The sequence below is a fragment of the Dendrobates tinctorius genome, unplaced genomic scaffold (assembly GCF_039654945.1).
Source record: "Dendrobates tinctorius isolate UK_male_01 unplaced genomic scaffold, ASM3965494v1 ptg000016l, whole genome shotgun sequence".
NCBI classification, from domain to species: Eukaryota; Metazoa; Chordata; class Amphibia; order Anura; family Dendrobatidae; genus Dendrobates; species Dendrobates tinctorius.
In genome coordinates this window covers 13,001,985-13,016,351 of record NW_027361684.1, presented here as the reverse complement: position 1 = coordinate 13,016,351, position 14,367 = coordinate 13,001,985, and the positions used below count along the sequence as shown (strand labels likewise).

Below are 14,367 nucleotides of genomic sequence, written 5' to 3'. Positions count from 1 at the left end.
GCCCAAAAACAAGCAGTGGGACGCAGGCCTGCGAGACCCGCAAAGTATGGAAACACTGCACAACACAACATGGCAAAAGGCAAGGGATGGATTTGTGGCAGAAGGCAGATGGCGTGACAGAAGCCTTCTATAGCGTCATGAACAGAAATGTATCCTGAAAGGTATGTATCAGAGATGAAGGATCCTTTTTAAATGTGTTGAACGAGTTTAAAAAACCATCTGTCCATGTTGTAAACAAACGTGCATACAAGAAACCGGGCGCACGTGTAGTCGTCATTAGGCTTAAAAACATTTTTAAAACAATAACAAATCTGTATTAATCTGCATAGCTGTCGTTTTCTAGTACAAGTAGGAAATAGGTTGTAGCATTTTCTATTAAGGAGCTCAGTGAACTGCATGATTGATAGATAATGATGGGATATCTATAAATTATTACATATGTCATTGTCAGTTTTGGTGATGAATATAGAATCAGAAGTTTTGAAGACTTGGGGGCTTATAGGGTGACAGTAATTTGCATAAAGGAAATTTGTCACCAGGTCTTGGCTACCTCATCTGAGAGAGACACCCCAATTCCAGCGATGTATCATTTATTTTACTAGGTGAAGCAGTTGTGATACAATCAGAGTTTTTAGATGCAGCAGAGCTGTGAAAACTAACCCCACCCACATCACATCTGTGTACATTGTATATTGACAGTAAGCTGCTAATTAGTGCTGGGGGTGGAGTTGGAGATGATGCACGTGGGACTTAGTTCGGCAATAACCTGCTGCCGCCGGCTCTCAGATCGGAGCATTCAGGTGCATGTATTTTTATGCAGCTGAACGCTCCGATCCGAGTGTCGGCGGGAGTGCCGGGTATTGACGTGCAAGACTCGGGCAAGTTTCTCGCATGTGACTATGAGCTCTTAGATGGGTCCAACCTTTACCAAATAGCTCTTCAAATGGGTCACAGGGGTCCTTTGAATGTTATGCCCCTTCTACTGCTTACCAGGCACTACATTTTCAGCTCTGTCCAATGTTAGAACTTCGCAAAATTTTTAGTGAACGGGACTGAGATGCCGTACCAAGCACAGCTCCTAATAAAAGTACAGTGCCGATCAGGAACAAAAAAGTTTGTGTTTGGGTACCAGAACAGTACCCGGACCCCATTCACTTGAATGGGGGGCCCGAACATCCAGTGTTTGCCACAATATCATGTGCAAGACAGCGTGGCAAACACCGCTTCTGATCGGCAGTAAAATCCTCACCACCGGTCAGGAAAGTGCGGTTCCCACGCCGTCAAAAGACAGCGTGAGCACTCAGCTGTGATCGGAGGTATAAAAGTCACTTCTGGTCACTAATACTGACTGATGGGACTACTGCTCCCATCAGCTGCCGCCTGCTGCTGTCAATAAGAGCGAGAGCAGGAGCGTCTGATAGGAGTACTCATCAGCCGGCGCCTGCGCTGTAAATAAATTTAAAAAAAAAATGGCGTGGGTTCCCCTTCATTTTTGATAACCAGCCAGGCTGCAACCCTCAGCCATCAGATTCAGCAAGATTGTTTATCAAAAATAGAGGGGCCGCCAATCTGAATTTTTTATTTATTTATTTAAATAATTTAAAAAAAAACGGCGTGGGGTGCCCCCCCATTTTTGACAACCAGCCTTGCTAAAGCAGACAGCTGTGGGCTGGTATTCTCAGGCCGGTAAGGGGCCATGGATATTGCCCCCCACCCCTCCCAGCCTAAAACTAGCAGCCCACAGCTGCCTAGAAACGGCGAATGAAGTAGATATGCCAATTCTGGCGCTTTGCCCGGCTCTTCCCACTTGCCTGTGGCAGTGAGTGGCAAGTGGGGTTCATATTTGTGGGGTTGATGTCACCTTTGCAATGTGCGGTGACATCAAGCCCACGGCTTAGTAATGGAGAGGTGTCTATAAGACACCTATCCATTACTAATCCTATAGTTGTATGGTAAATAAACATACAGACAGAAAGTCCTTAATTTGAAATAAAACAAAATACACTTTTTCATTTTAATTTAAAAAACAACAAAACACTGTTATACGCACCTAACACCTGAATCCCTATCTCCTGTGCTAAAACAAAAATAAAAAACAGCAGCAATATCCCTCATTTGTCCGTTGTTCTGACTCACACCCTAATCAATGTGTGGGGAATAAACAGTTTTCAATATGTGGCCGTCCAGGCCGAGAACCACTGGTGAAGGAGCTGCTGCATGTGTGACTGACGGTGACGTCATCGAGGTTACCGCAGGTCAATGAGGCTGCGTTCCCAGCAGGGCCAATGAACAGCGGTGACCTCGGCGAGATCCCCGATAGCACAGTCAGAAAAAGTCTCACGGTGCAGAGGCCAGTTCACCGCACCGTGATACTTTCTCACTGTGCTAGTGGTGATATCACCAAAGGGAGGTCACTGCAGTTCATTGGCCCGACAAGGAACACAGCCTCAGTGACCTGCGGTAACCTCGATGACGTCACCGCCAGTCACTGACGCTCTGCTCACAGCAGCTCATTCACCAGTGATTCTCAGCCTGGACGGTTGCATCTTGGCACCGTCCAGGTTGAAAACTATTTATCCCCCAGACATGGATTATGGCATTAGACAGAACGACCTACAGTTGAGGAATATTGTTGTTTTTTATTTTATTACAGGAGATGAGGGATTCAGTAGAATCAGGCGTTAGGTGACTATAACAGTGTTTGTTATTTTTAAATAAAAAAATGTAAGTGTGATTTGTTTAATTTCAAATAAAGGACTTTATTCTGGCTGTGTCTTTACTTACCATGTAACTATAGGATTAGTAATGGATAGTAATGGACAGGTGTCTTACAGACACCTCTCCATTACTAAACCATGGGCTTGACGTCACCAGACAATACAAAAGGTGACATCAACCCCACAAATATGAACCCCCCTTGTCACCGCCACAAGGCAAGTGTGAAGAGCCGGATAAAGCACCAGAAGTGGTGCCTCTAATAGATGTGCCTTTTCTCGGTGGCTGTAGGCTGCTATTTTTAGGCTGGGGGGGCAATATCCTTTGTCCCTTTACTAGCCTGAGAATACCAGAACCCAGCTGTCTGCTTTAGCAAAACTGGTTGTCAAAAATGGGAGGGAAAACTGGTTGTCAAAAATGGGAGGACCCCCCCCCCCCCGTCGTTTTATTATTTATTTAAATAATTTAAAAAAAATTAGAGTGGGGACCCCTCTATTCTTGATAACCAACCTTGTCAGAGGCCAGTTGTCCTGTAATGAGTCACCTGACAGAAGAACGTCATAGTGCTTTCAGAATACGTAGCAAGAACCTGGTGACAAAATTCCTGTTTGTTGGGCTCTTCATTCATGTGTTGTGACTGTCACAAAACCGTCAATCAAAAATTATAAGTTAAACCACACCTCATATAGCCAGGGTCCTACAGGACACTAATTAAGACGCACGTCACATCCAGGAGGTTTGTCCCGGAAAAAAGTCCATACCAAATAGTAGAAAAGACAACGCCTCAAACGTTGGTGAAAAAGAATTCACATTTTATTATGCCTCCTGTGGCAATGTTTCGATCCAAAGATCTTGAGTGCTTGAGAAAGATCTTTGGATCGAAACGTTGCCACAGGAGGCAGAATAAAATGTGAGTTCTTTTTCACCAACGCTTGAGGCGCTGGTTTTTCCCCCATTTGTCACAAAACTGTGACACATGCAGCTGCGGTGCCGAACAGCTGATCGGGAGCGCTCCAGGTATCCAGGCTCCCAATGTAGCTATTCGGTAAGTGCTATAGCTATTCGGATAAGGACTCATCCCTAGTGTTCTCCTATCAGTGAAGTTAATATGAACAAGAATCAAGTGTTAAGAACAAGAATAGCGATTGACCCAAAAATGAATTATTTGTAATTGCGCACTGTAGACTGACCCAGGAACCACAGACCTAGAAATCTCTTATTTACAGGTCAATGTCCATCTACGGTACTGTGAGAGGAAGCAGCAGGACACACAATGCAGGCAAATTTGGCAGCCACATAGTCTTCTGCACTTATTAGTTGAGAAGCAAATGACTTTCCTGGAAGCAAAGGTATCGTTCACACTGACAGTAGATGATAGAAAGCAAAGCAGTTGTACCTGCAGATCCTTCATGTCTTTCTCTACACGCAGCCTCTCGGCAGTCTCGGTCTCCAGTAGCTGGGAGGCAGATTCTCCTGTATTTCTCTCGTCTGTGAGCTCAGAATTCAGTTCTGTGATCTACAAGCAGATTAGCACAAAGTATCGTCAGACTTTTCACAGAAGAAGAAAGGCTTGCATGTAAAGCTTTTTCCTGATCCGAATTATGCTCTCTTTCAAGTTTCTACTTTTTTTCCATTAAATAAGAAATATAAAGATTCTTAAAGAAGTTGTCCACTAATTTTTCATTGATGACCTAGGATAGGTCATCAATGTCTGATCGGTTGGGCTGCAACCACCGCACCCCCTACCGATCAGCTGTTCTCCGTGTCGACTGTGGCCACTATCCAAAGGACAGGTCATCAATGAAAATATAGTAGACAAGCTCTTTAAATATTTAATATGGTTTTCAAAACACAACCCAAAATAACACAATAGAGGCAAAAAGCAATAAATTTATAGCCTAAGGCCCTGATTCGTGAAGTCACTTTCCTTTCTCGATCTAACAAGAGTGCTGCCGACAGATCTCTTATTATAAGCCTAGCTTAGGGATCGGGACTGAGCTAACATTACCCTGCTCTCTAAACGGTCACTGTTCAGTCGCAGCTCGTTCCGCTCTTTCTCCACTTTGTCCACTCTGCTCTTCAACTGCTGTATCTCCTCCTGCAAAAAGAACAGCAAGTGTAAATGCGGCATGTAAATGATCACCAACATAAACTGATAGAAGAAAAACATGTTTAGGCAATAAAAAGGAAAATTTCCTTATGTGATAGATACAACACTCAAAGATGTATCAGCTTCTGCTCTATGACCTTGTGTTTTACTGAGAAAACACAAAGAAATCGCTCTTAGATATTAGATATGTCTAAAAACACAATTGTTTATCATCAATTACCCATGCACTCTTTATATAGGCTAGTGCAGACAACCATTTTATTAGTAGAAGCGCTATCCGTAGTTTTGACTCGTACGTTATTCTATGGGAATTGTGCACCGGTCCCATTTTTCTCTTCGAACCAAGTGGTCCGAGGAAAAAAAAGTTGCAGTATGCCTATTTGCCTCCAAGAATCGGATTGCACTCATCCATTCATGCCTATGGGTCCGTGAAAAAAAAAAAAAAAAAAAAAAAAAAAGACGGACATAATAGGAGAAGGTGGAGAAACCTTTTTCCCCCCTTTTCTCTACAAATCCAAGAACATTTGATCCCACTCTGATTAGCGTATGATTAGCAGAATTGGACCAAATTTCTTGGATGTGGAGAAAATGGTTGTCTGCACCAACCCTAATAGATTCATGATAACACATTCATCAAAATGACTTGTCCCAAAAGTTATTCCCTATCCACTGGATCACCTGGCGAACCAGACTCTAGAATCCTGAAAAATTGGATCTGAGGTCTCGAACGAAGGTGTACATACTCAGCCTCTGTTCCATTCAAGGTCTTTTGGACTGCAGAGTGAAGAGCTATTTACCAAACTCCCATAGACAATGAAAGGAGCGGAGGTCAAGCATGAGATTACATCAACGCGGGGGGGGGGGGGGGGGCACAGTTGTCAAAACCCCAAGAACTAGCTAGTTACTTCTGTCCTATACTTGTTTTTTATCACTGGTTTAAAGTCTAGAGTCAGCGGCGCACTACCAGTTCTTCTGGAAGTTCTGGTACCGGTATACTAGGAGACAACACTGGTCTCCATAGTGGTGTGAATACCAGAAAGCATTAATTACTAGGTGTGGAATTTGCCAAGCATATACTGGCCATGCATAGCTCAAGTAAATGCTCAAAATATTTCTTACAGTGGTTACAGCAGAGCCTGATCCACAAAACTGATCAGAGTAAGACGTGCTCTGAGACTCACGGATCGGACACAAGGATTCAATTTTAAATGGAAAGACGAGTAGCTCTGCCCTCACCCGTCTCAAAGTAATTAAAGCACTGAAATAATCATGTAGGTAAGTCTTGCAGTTGCGACACATGGATATGGTGTCATAGTCGGTACGCCTTCCCTGTGACTTATGTACATTACTGGAGAAAATCTGAAAAATAATCAATTTCTGATGAAGATGTCGCAACTCTTCATTGATTTCCTTCGGCGGTGTAAATGGCCGGCGAGATCTCATCAGAAATAATGGATAGTAAAGATATTTATCTGATCATTGCTAAATGGATTGAGATGTCCTTCCCAATCTGCACTGGACTGGAAAATTCATCCATCTTTGTAAAGACAACAGATACTTTAGACTAGTGATGCGCAAATCTTTTGGAGGTCAAACTGTTGTCCGTACATCGTGTGCCCAATTCCTGCAAAAACGTAGCTTATCTATTATGGCATCCCGCTCTTCCCTTTTACAAGGTAGGAACAGAACTAACAATTCCCGTGTGGCTTTTGATAATCATAAACATATTCTCCGCCACTCCTCCTCACTCAGACGAGCCCCCAGTGTATAATAAATGTGATGTGAACATCCCCACCAGCAGCAGCGCTCATCCGATGGGAGGAGAGACGGCAGGTCTCTCGGCTCACATTAATTCTAACATTCACACTTCTCTAGGTCTGCAAGGTTATATTTCATGTGATGGTTGGCAGTCAGTGACAATAAAAAAAAACATTACCAGTCTCTGAAATTTTGGGAATCCTTAAATGTGCGACCCAGCATATTCTGAATTTAATTAATACAAATAGAACAAAGTTTTAAAAAGAAAATAATTTTAGAAATGCCGAAAATCAAATATATTGTATCTGATGCGAGTAACGGTCTCTGTGCAGCACAGCCTATTTTGTTGGCACTGTACATGCCAATGGAAAACACATTAGCCATTCTGAGGGTCTACTAAACACCGTTTTTGGCTTTCTAGTGACAGCTGCAGTGCATGAGATTACATCCAGCGCAATTTATTTTTTTGGACTTCAGCTGTAAAATTAATCGGTGGCGATACAAGAAGCCTCAGTGTAGCCCTTGCCAAAAGGCGCAGAACAAAAACAGACTAACCTGTGCAAGATCGGTTACAATTTTTCAAATATCACAATAAATATATTTAAACTCCCATTTACACCTCCATTTTTCATGTACGTGTGAACTTTTTAAAATTTTTTCTGGTCTTTTCACAGATGGCACACGCACGCATTATGGTCTATAGTCCCTTTTTAGAAGCCCAAAGGTTTGCAATAAAGCAAAAACATTCTCGAGTTTGGTCCGATTTGTGGGCTATTGCCACCCAGTTTTTATATTTTTCTAGTAAACTGCATTTATATTGAATCATCGGATAAATAAATCTGTCACTTAATGTCATATTTACAGAACATGAAGAAAAAATGAAAGCTGATCAAAAGATTGAGAAGCCAGAGAAATTAATTGCTAATGTATACACATCTCTATTAACTATGGAAGGACACATCTCACACCAATCAGCCATAACTTAAAGCAACTAATATTGTATAGGACTTTTCTGCCCCGAATTTACATGGAAATCAGATCACTCATCTTTGAAAAGGTCTCCTTTGGTATCGCGCACCAAGAGTTTAGCAGAAGTTCCTCTAAGACCTGTAGGTTGGGAGGGGAGACTGCCAAGAACTCCCTGAGAAGCTCAACCGGTAACATAACTTCGATAGGCAACATGGGCCAAAGTAACAACCATGTGACTGCCAGGACCTATGGTTTTCCAGAACAACACTGATTAAAACATCAAACTGCCTCTGCCATCTTGTCTTCTTCCCATAGTGTATTCTGAAACCAACTTTTTGCTAGGTAGGTGACACATTACTTGATGTAAAATTAAATGTGATTCATCAAGCCCCGGCTACCTACTACCATTGCTCTATAGTACAGTTCTGATGATGATAATAATGTGTACATTGGAGGAGCCATTAACAGTTGATATGGGTCAACATGGACAAAATATAGCCCCATACGGGGCCAGCTGTGATACATTGAGCGCTACATTTATAACACCGCCAACGTTGCCATTTTTAGAAACTTGTGCTTCAACGGCTCTTTTGGGAGATTAGTGGGTATGGGCCAATCTTTGTTCTCCAGCCATATTATGGAGTTCTCGGAACTCATGTCCCTGTGTCCAGGTCTCAGTTTGTACTTCCTTGGACCACATTTGGTGGCAGGTGTTAATGCTTGCCTTTTTTTTTGCTTCCTCTTCAGAAACTGAGTGTTCATTTCTTACCCAATTTATCCCATTTCGTCAGGTGCCACAGCAGTCGGATAATCAAAGGTTCTTCACTTCATCTGTCAGTGGTTTTAAAGCTAGAACTGATCTATCTATAGTCACTGGTAACAGTTTCTTTTATTTTCTCAGAAAATGCTTTTTAAGCTTCAACAGTCCTTGTGAATAAAGCCAAGTCACTGTGTGGTGACTCACTGTCCAACAATATACAGTGAAATCAGCTTTACCGGCAAATAGAATAGACTTTCCCCCCATTAGGAACAGATTTCAAAACCATGTCGTAATGGAGCACAAAATGGCCTGGTAAGAAGTATAATTTACTCTACGGGAGTTAAAGGACCACTTAACCTAAAATGCAAGTTGCTTTATGTAGAAGAAATAACCACACTCACAAATATATTGTATTCTGGATACAAAATGGCAATAACTTATTAGGAAACATTACAGATAAGACTGAGATTGTGGAGGAAGATTTCCTTACATATGCACAGCATGCTCCATTGTCTCTAGTAATAAGGAGCACACTGCTGGAAACCTTTTACAGCTTAATCCTCCTGATAACTATGAGCAATAACTCGCATTTATAGCTATGGTACAAAATATTCAACAACATATTTCTATACAGAAACCAAGAAAAGTTTTGTAGGTCTTCTAAAAGTTCCTTGGATCAAGGACAGCAATTTAGCTCAAAAGAAAGTGACTTTTACTAATGAAACCGGAGCTGTCAGGACGTGAGGAACACATCCAGTGATCCAAGGTTTGATGCTTTCCAGGTTCTTCATATAATGCCCAATACGCTCTATAAATGTATCCCCTCTTAAGTCTGACATCACAACTTGGCCTGAAGATTTTACAGGAGTACTCAATTGTTCCACTCAAGGGCTCCAAATTTAATATCCTCCTGATGGAGAGCGGTGACTCTAGCTTTATATGGTATTTATGGCACCCAAAGAAGAGATCTGCTGACCATCAAGAATGCCAACCACAACCGATCAGAAGTCTAACCCAAAAATCTGCAAGGTTTATTCAAGCCAGAACGGAGTATGTGTCAGAGTTTCATAAAAAAAAAAGTAAAAAGTTTACAGATATTAGTCACTGTGGTAAGAACATTTCATTACAATGCTAAGTGCTCAACACAAAGCTTCTTCTGTATCTTCACGAAAATAATTTTGGCTAAGAAGAAGCCACAAGAACTTCAAGAGGGAGATTAAAGTTAGAAAATATATTGAGCCTAGGCAAATGCAGTATCTCTGTCCTTAAGTTACAGACGTTACGGTACCATTCCCATAAGGCCGGTTTCACATGTCCCGATATTTCTAGTACCGGAAAAAATGGTACCGGATATGTCCGTGTGTCAATTTGTCACAGTGTGTCATCCGTGTGCTATTCGTGTATTGAAACCATTTGTTTCAATGTTATCCCTATGACTTCTAAAACGCACACAGATGGCACACAGACGCCATCCATGTACGGTACATGTTTACACGGACCCATTGACTTGTATGTGTCTGTGTAATCCGTGCTGTTGCTCAAGAATGGACATGTCTGCGAGTTTTGCACACGGACACATGGTCCATGAAAACACGCTGACATGTACATAGACCCAATGATTTGAATGAGTCTACATGTGTCAATGTCTCTGATACGTGAGAAAACTGTCACCGTGTGAAACCGGCCTAAGATAAAAGTGCACAGTAAAAACAACTTCTACAAATGTCTATAGGCTTAAAGTACCACTCCTCCAGCATTTTTTTTTTTTTTTTGGTTTCCTCATTTGTTAGCTATCAGTAATGAATGTTCCGTGTAGGCATTAAAATACCGGTTGCGGTCTTCTGCCGTTTCCAGTGCTGGTCCGTTTCTCTCCTGCATTGTGTGAATTGTGTGAACTCAGCCGTTCATTTCTGGCTCATACAGCCGAATGTTAGTTTCTTCATGTACGTCTCTGAGAACCTCATTCCGAGATTCAGAATTAGGTCACGTTCAGTATTTGGTCAATTTTTTTTACATCAGTATTTGTAAGCCAACACCAGGAGTGTGAAAAATGACGCGTTTCTTCATTTCCACTGATTGTTCCATCCCGAATTGTGACTTTTAAATACGGATGTAAAATACTGACTAAATACTGAATGTGTGAACATGGCCTTACTTAGATAAAGTGATCTCTGGTCCACACAGAAGACAGTGCATCAGCCAGCTGACCTCAATGGCGGTCACATGATGCAGGAGAGGAATCGGAGCAACGCTGGAAACGGCAGAAAACAGTGATTGGCAAGTATTCGAATACATACACTGAATATATATTACTGATGGATGAGGATATAAAAACAAACACTGGATTGGTACTTAACGACAATATTCTGTACCTCTATAGTGAACATACATAGAATTAAAAATTGATAATATGCTAATTAAGCTAAGGCTGCATAAAAACACTACTACACTAATCCGCATCATACGATGTGGTTCTGCTATACATCCATGTACACAGCTATAGATTATACATATATAATCACAATCCTATCCGTCACATTCGCACCATAGCTTTAGAAATGTCTGCACCTGTCTACAATCTCCAGGGAAACACGCTTTATTATGCAATTTAACTATTCCCTCAGTGCTGGGAATCAGCAGAGAAAGAACGGCAGACATACATTTTACAGAAAGCTTCATCTAGCAATTGTAATCTACAAACTCTAAACACCCACTATAAAATCAGACATATGGACCCTATAGCCTTTTTTTTTTTGGGGGGGGGGGGGTGATTGACATACAATAGACATAGCATAAGACACTAACTACACCGCCTCCACCATTACACTTACGTCTTTGCCTCGGATTTGGTCTTCTGTGAGCTGCACCTGTATCAGGGGTCGGACAGTGGTGAAGAGCTTCCACCAAGGCCAGTCTTTTACACCTTTGTTCTTCTTGATGTTTTTCTGGATGCAGCGAATCGCAAGCTCTTGGATCTACAGAAACACGGAATATAAATGAGCGGGTATGACAGCACGTCACTGAGACCTGAAATTCTAAAACTAAAAAGAGGTAATTTGCAGTCGTGAACATCAGGCAATGACGACTGGAAATAAGGAAAACAAGGCGCTTTCAACAGACAGGAACAATGCCAAAGACATCACTCAGATAAATTGTAACTAGCGCGCCTTGTACGGGAGAAAAAGAAAAGAAAGATGGATACACATGTTAGAGGCAGGGCCATGACCAGAAGATTATTATAAGGAATGAGGAGCAACAGGAGATGGGGAAAATGAGAAGACGGAAGCCATTGTTCAGGGCATGTATGATAATAGAGAAGGATTGAGACAAAGAAAGACGAAGGGAACATCGCTGGTAGCACAAGGAGTGGCAAAGACAACAAACTAACTCTGAGAGGACGATTTATTTTGCGGTTAGCACTTTATCCTATTGTCATTCCCATGCTGAGCTGAATATACCTGCAGCACTCAGTCAAAAACCACTGGGTTCCTCAGAAGTGACAACTACTAGAACTGAAATTATTATTTCAAAGACACAAAAGAAAGTGGCTTCAGATAGTTTCTCGACTCAATAAACTTCATCACCTAATTCCTTAGACTTGACACAGTGTGATTCTGTGTATAGTGTGAAAACACAGATCTCTACAAACACGTGGCCGTAAAATGGATTGAAAATACTGTAGAATCAGGTGGCTGTGATGTCTACCGCAATCAGGTGCCCATAAACTATACTGCAATATACTCCATGAGCTCACCAAGAAAAAGCATATGCAACAACTATAGGGATCACCACCAATATTTATAATGCAAAAATATATATTTTATTTAATTCCAGCAACCACTACATACAAACACATGGTTAAAAACAATTGAAAAAAAGTCTGTGCAAAAACAGACGTTAGAAAGTGAACAAAGAAAATTGGGTCATAATCACATATAATTCAATATTTAAGGTTCCAAAACCCCAGACAAAATCCAAAAGTGCAAATGCTCATTAATTAATGAAGACCCACTACATAGAGATATATATTATTATATTACAATATTTCAAGTACTGATACCTGTATGCATGCTGCTTACAAATAAATACTGTCAGACATACAAAATGTGGTCCTAGGTTCCACAAAACCCAGCTGTGTGCTTCCACCTGGGGTCCGCCTGGTATCATGGCTGGAGGCAGGGGAGATTTTTGGCTATGCCTCCAGGGCTCCTGTGCTGGTAATATGCTCTATCTGCTGTGAGGTAATATTGGCTGCAGCAATTTGAATGTCCCAGGGTGTATGGTAATAGAGCTTGGAGTACCATTAATAATATTTGCTGATGGTTCCCTGTGTAAGCGTGCGTCTAGCACATTTTGTATGTCTATGACAGTATTTATTTGTAAAAAGCATGCATACAGGTATCAGTACTTGTGGGATGTCGGCATACTTAATTCCACTAAATATTAATACAATTAATATAAAATAATTATAATTAATCACTTAACGACCAGAGGTATTTCAGTTTTTGCGTTTTCGGTTTTCGCTCCCCTTCTTCCCAGAGCCACAACTTTTATATTTTTGGGTCAAAATGGCTGTGTGATGGCTTGTAATTTGCGGGACAAGTTGTACTTTTGAACGACACTATTGTTTTTAATATATCATGAAAAAAATTCCAAGTGTGGTGAAGTTGCAAAAAAAGTGCAATGCCACAGTTTGTTTTTTTTTGTTTGTTTTTACCAAGTTCACTAAGTGCCAAAACTGACCAGCCATTGTGATTCTCCATGGCCATTACGAGTTCATAGACACCAAACATGTCTAGGTTTTTTATTTTATTTAAGTGGTGAAAAACAAATCCAAAATTTGTTTAAAAAAAAAAAAGGCACCATTTTCAGACACCCTAGCGTCTCAATTTTTCGTGATCTTGGGCTGGGTGAGGGCTTTTTTTTTTGTGTGCTGAGCGGATGGATTTAATTGATACAATTTTGGTGCAGATATGATCTTTTGATCGTCCGTTATTGCATTTGATTACAATTTTGTGGCCACCAAAAAAAATTTTGACGTTTTGAATTTTTTTTTTTCTTGTTATGCCGTTTAGCGATCGGGTTAATTCTTATTTTATATTGATAGATCGGACGATTCTGAACACGGCGATACCAAGTATGTGTATATTTTATTTTTGATGGGGTGAAAGGGGGGTGATTTGAACTTTTATATTTTTTTAATTTTATTTTTGCATGCTTCAACAGCCTTTATGGTTGACTAGAAGCTGCAGTACTCTGATCTCCTGTGCTACACACAGGTGATGATCAGATCCGCCTTTATGTAGCAGAAACGCTCACTTGCTATGAGCGCCACCCCGCAGTCTGGCAATGATAACCATAGAGGTCTGCTACAGATCATGTGACAGTGTCACCAATGGGCGGGATTAGCAATGCGCTTCCGGTAAGCGCAAGTTAAATGCCACTGTCAGACTTTGACAGTGGCATTTAATTAACAGCTGTGGGTGGATTATGATTTCACCCGCGGTTCTCGAGAGCACATGTCAGCTACATAGTTCAGCTGTCATGAGCATAGATCAGCTGTTATGGGCCTGGAAAGGTGTAGGCTCAGCGCCAGAGCCCAGATCGAACAGGGGGAGTCCGGAATCGGCGTACTATTACGCCCAATGTCAGAAAGGGGTTAATATTAATACTGAGCAGTTCAATTTCAGCTTATTGGTTCGGCCTCCACAACAGTCACGGTTTCTCATGTGGCCCCTCTGGAAAATGAATTGCCCACCCGTAGCCTCTTGTTTCAACTTCAGGCCTCAAGAAGCTCCATTAGACAATGGTTTGGGGACCTGCCACAGACAGTCCATGTAGGACATTTATGCTGAAACGAAAATGATCATATCTCATGTTCAACACGAAGATCCAAAAGCCATAGAAGGCTGAGAGAAGTCGAGAACTAGTGTCGAGAATCAGCTGTAAGGTGCACTGTACTCTAGAAACAGGTGGCCATACGGTTTAGTGCACTGTAATCTACAGTAACAATGTAACAGTATCACAGTCTAACAATGTTCCTTATAAACAGGTA

At 41.4% G+C, this 14,367-nt stretch overlaps 1 protein-coding gene across 4 annotated transcripts in view; it reads right to left on the bottom strand.

Moving 5' to 3' along the window:
• Positions 1 to 14,367, bottom strand: part of MYO18A (myosin XVIIIA) — a 410,894-nt gene that overhangs the window by 89,560 nt on the left and 306,967 nt on the right. For all 4 annotated transcript variants that reach the window (XM_073565477.1, XM_073565478.1, XM_073565479.1 and 1 more), the window contains 3 exons: positions 11,144 to 11,287; positions 4,724 to 4,813; positions 4,112 to 4,231 (listed from right to left, as the gene is read on the bottom strand). In XM_073565477.1, coding sequence (XP_073421578.1) covers positions 4,112 to 4,231; positions 4,724 to 4,813; positions 11,144 to 11,287 — 354 coding nt within the window. The remainder of the gene's footprint in view (positions 1 to 4,111; positions 4,232 to 4,723; positions 4,814 to 11,143; positions 11,288 to 14,367) is intronic.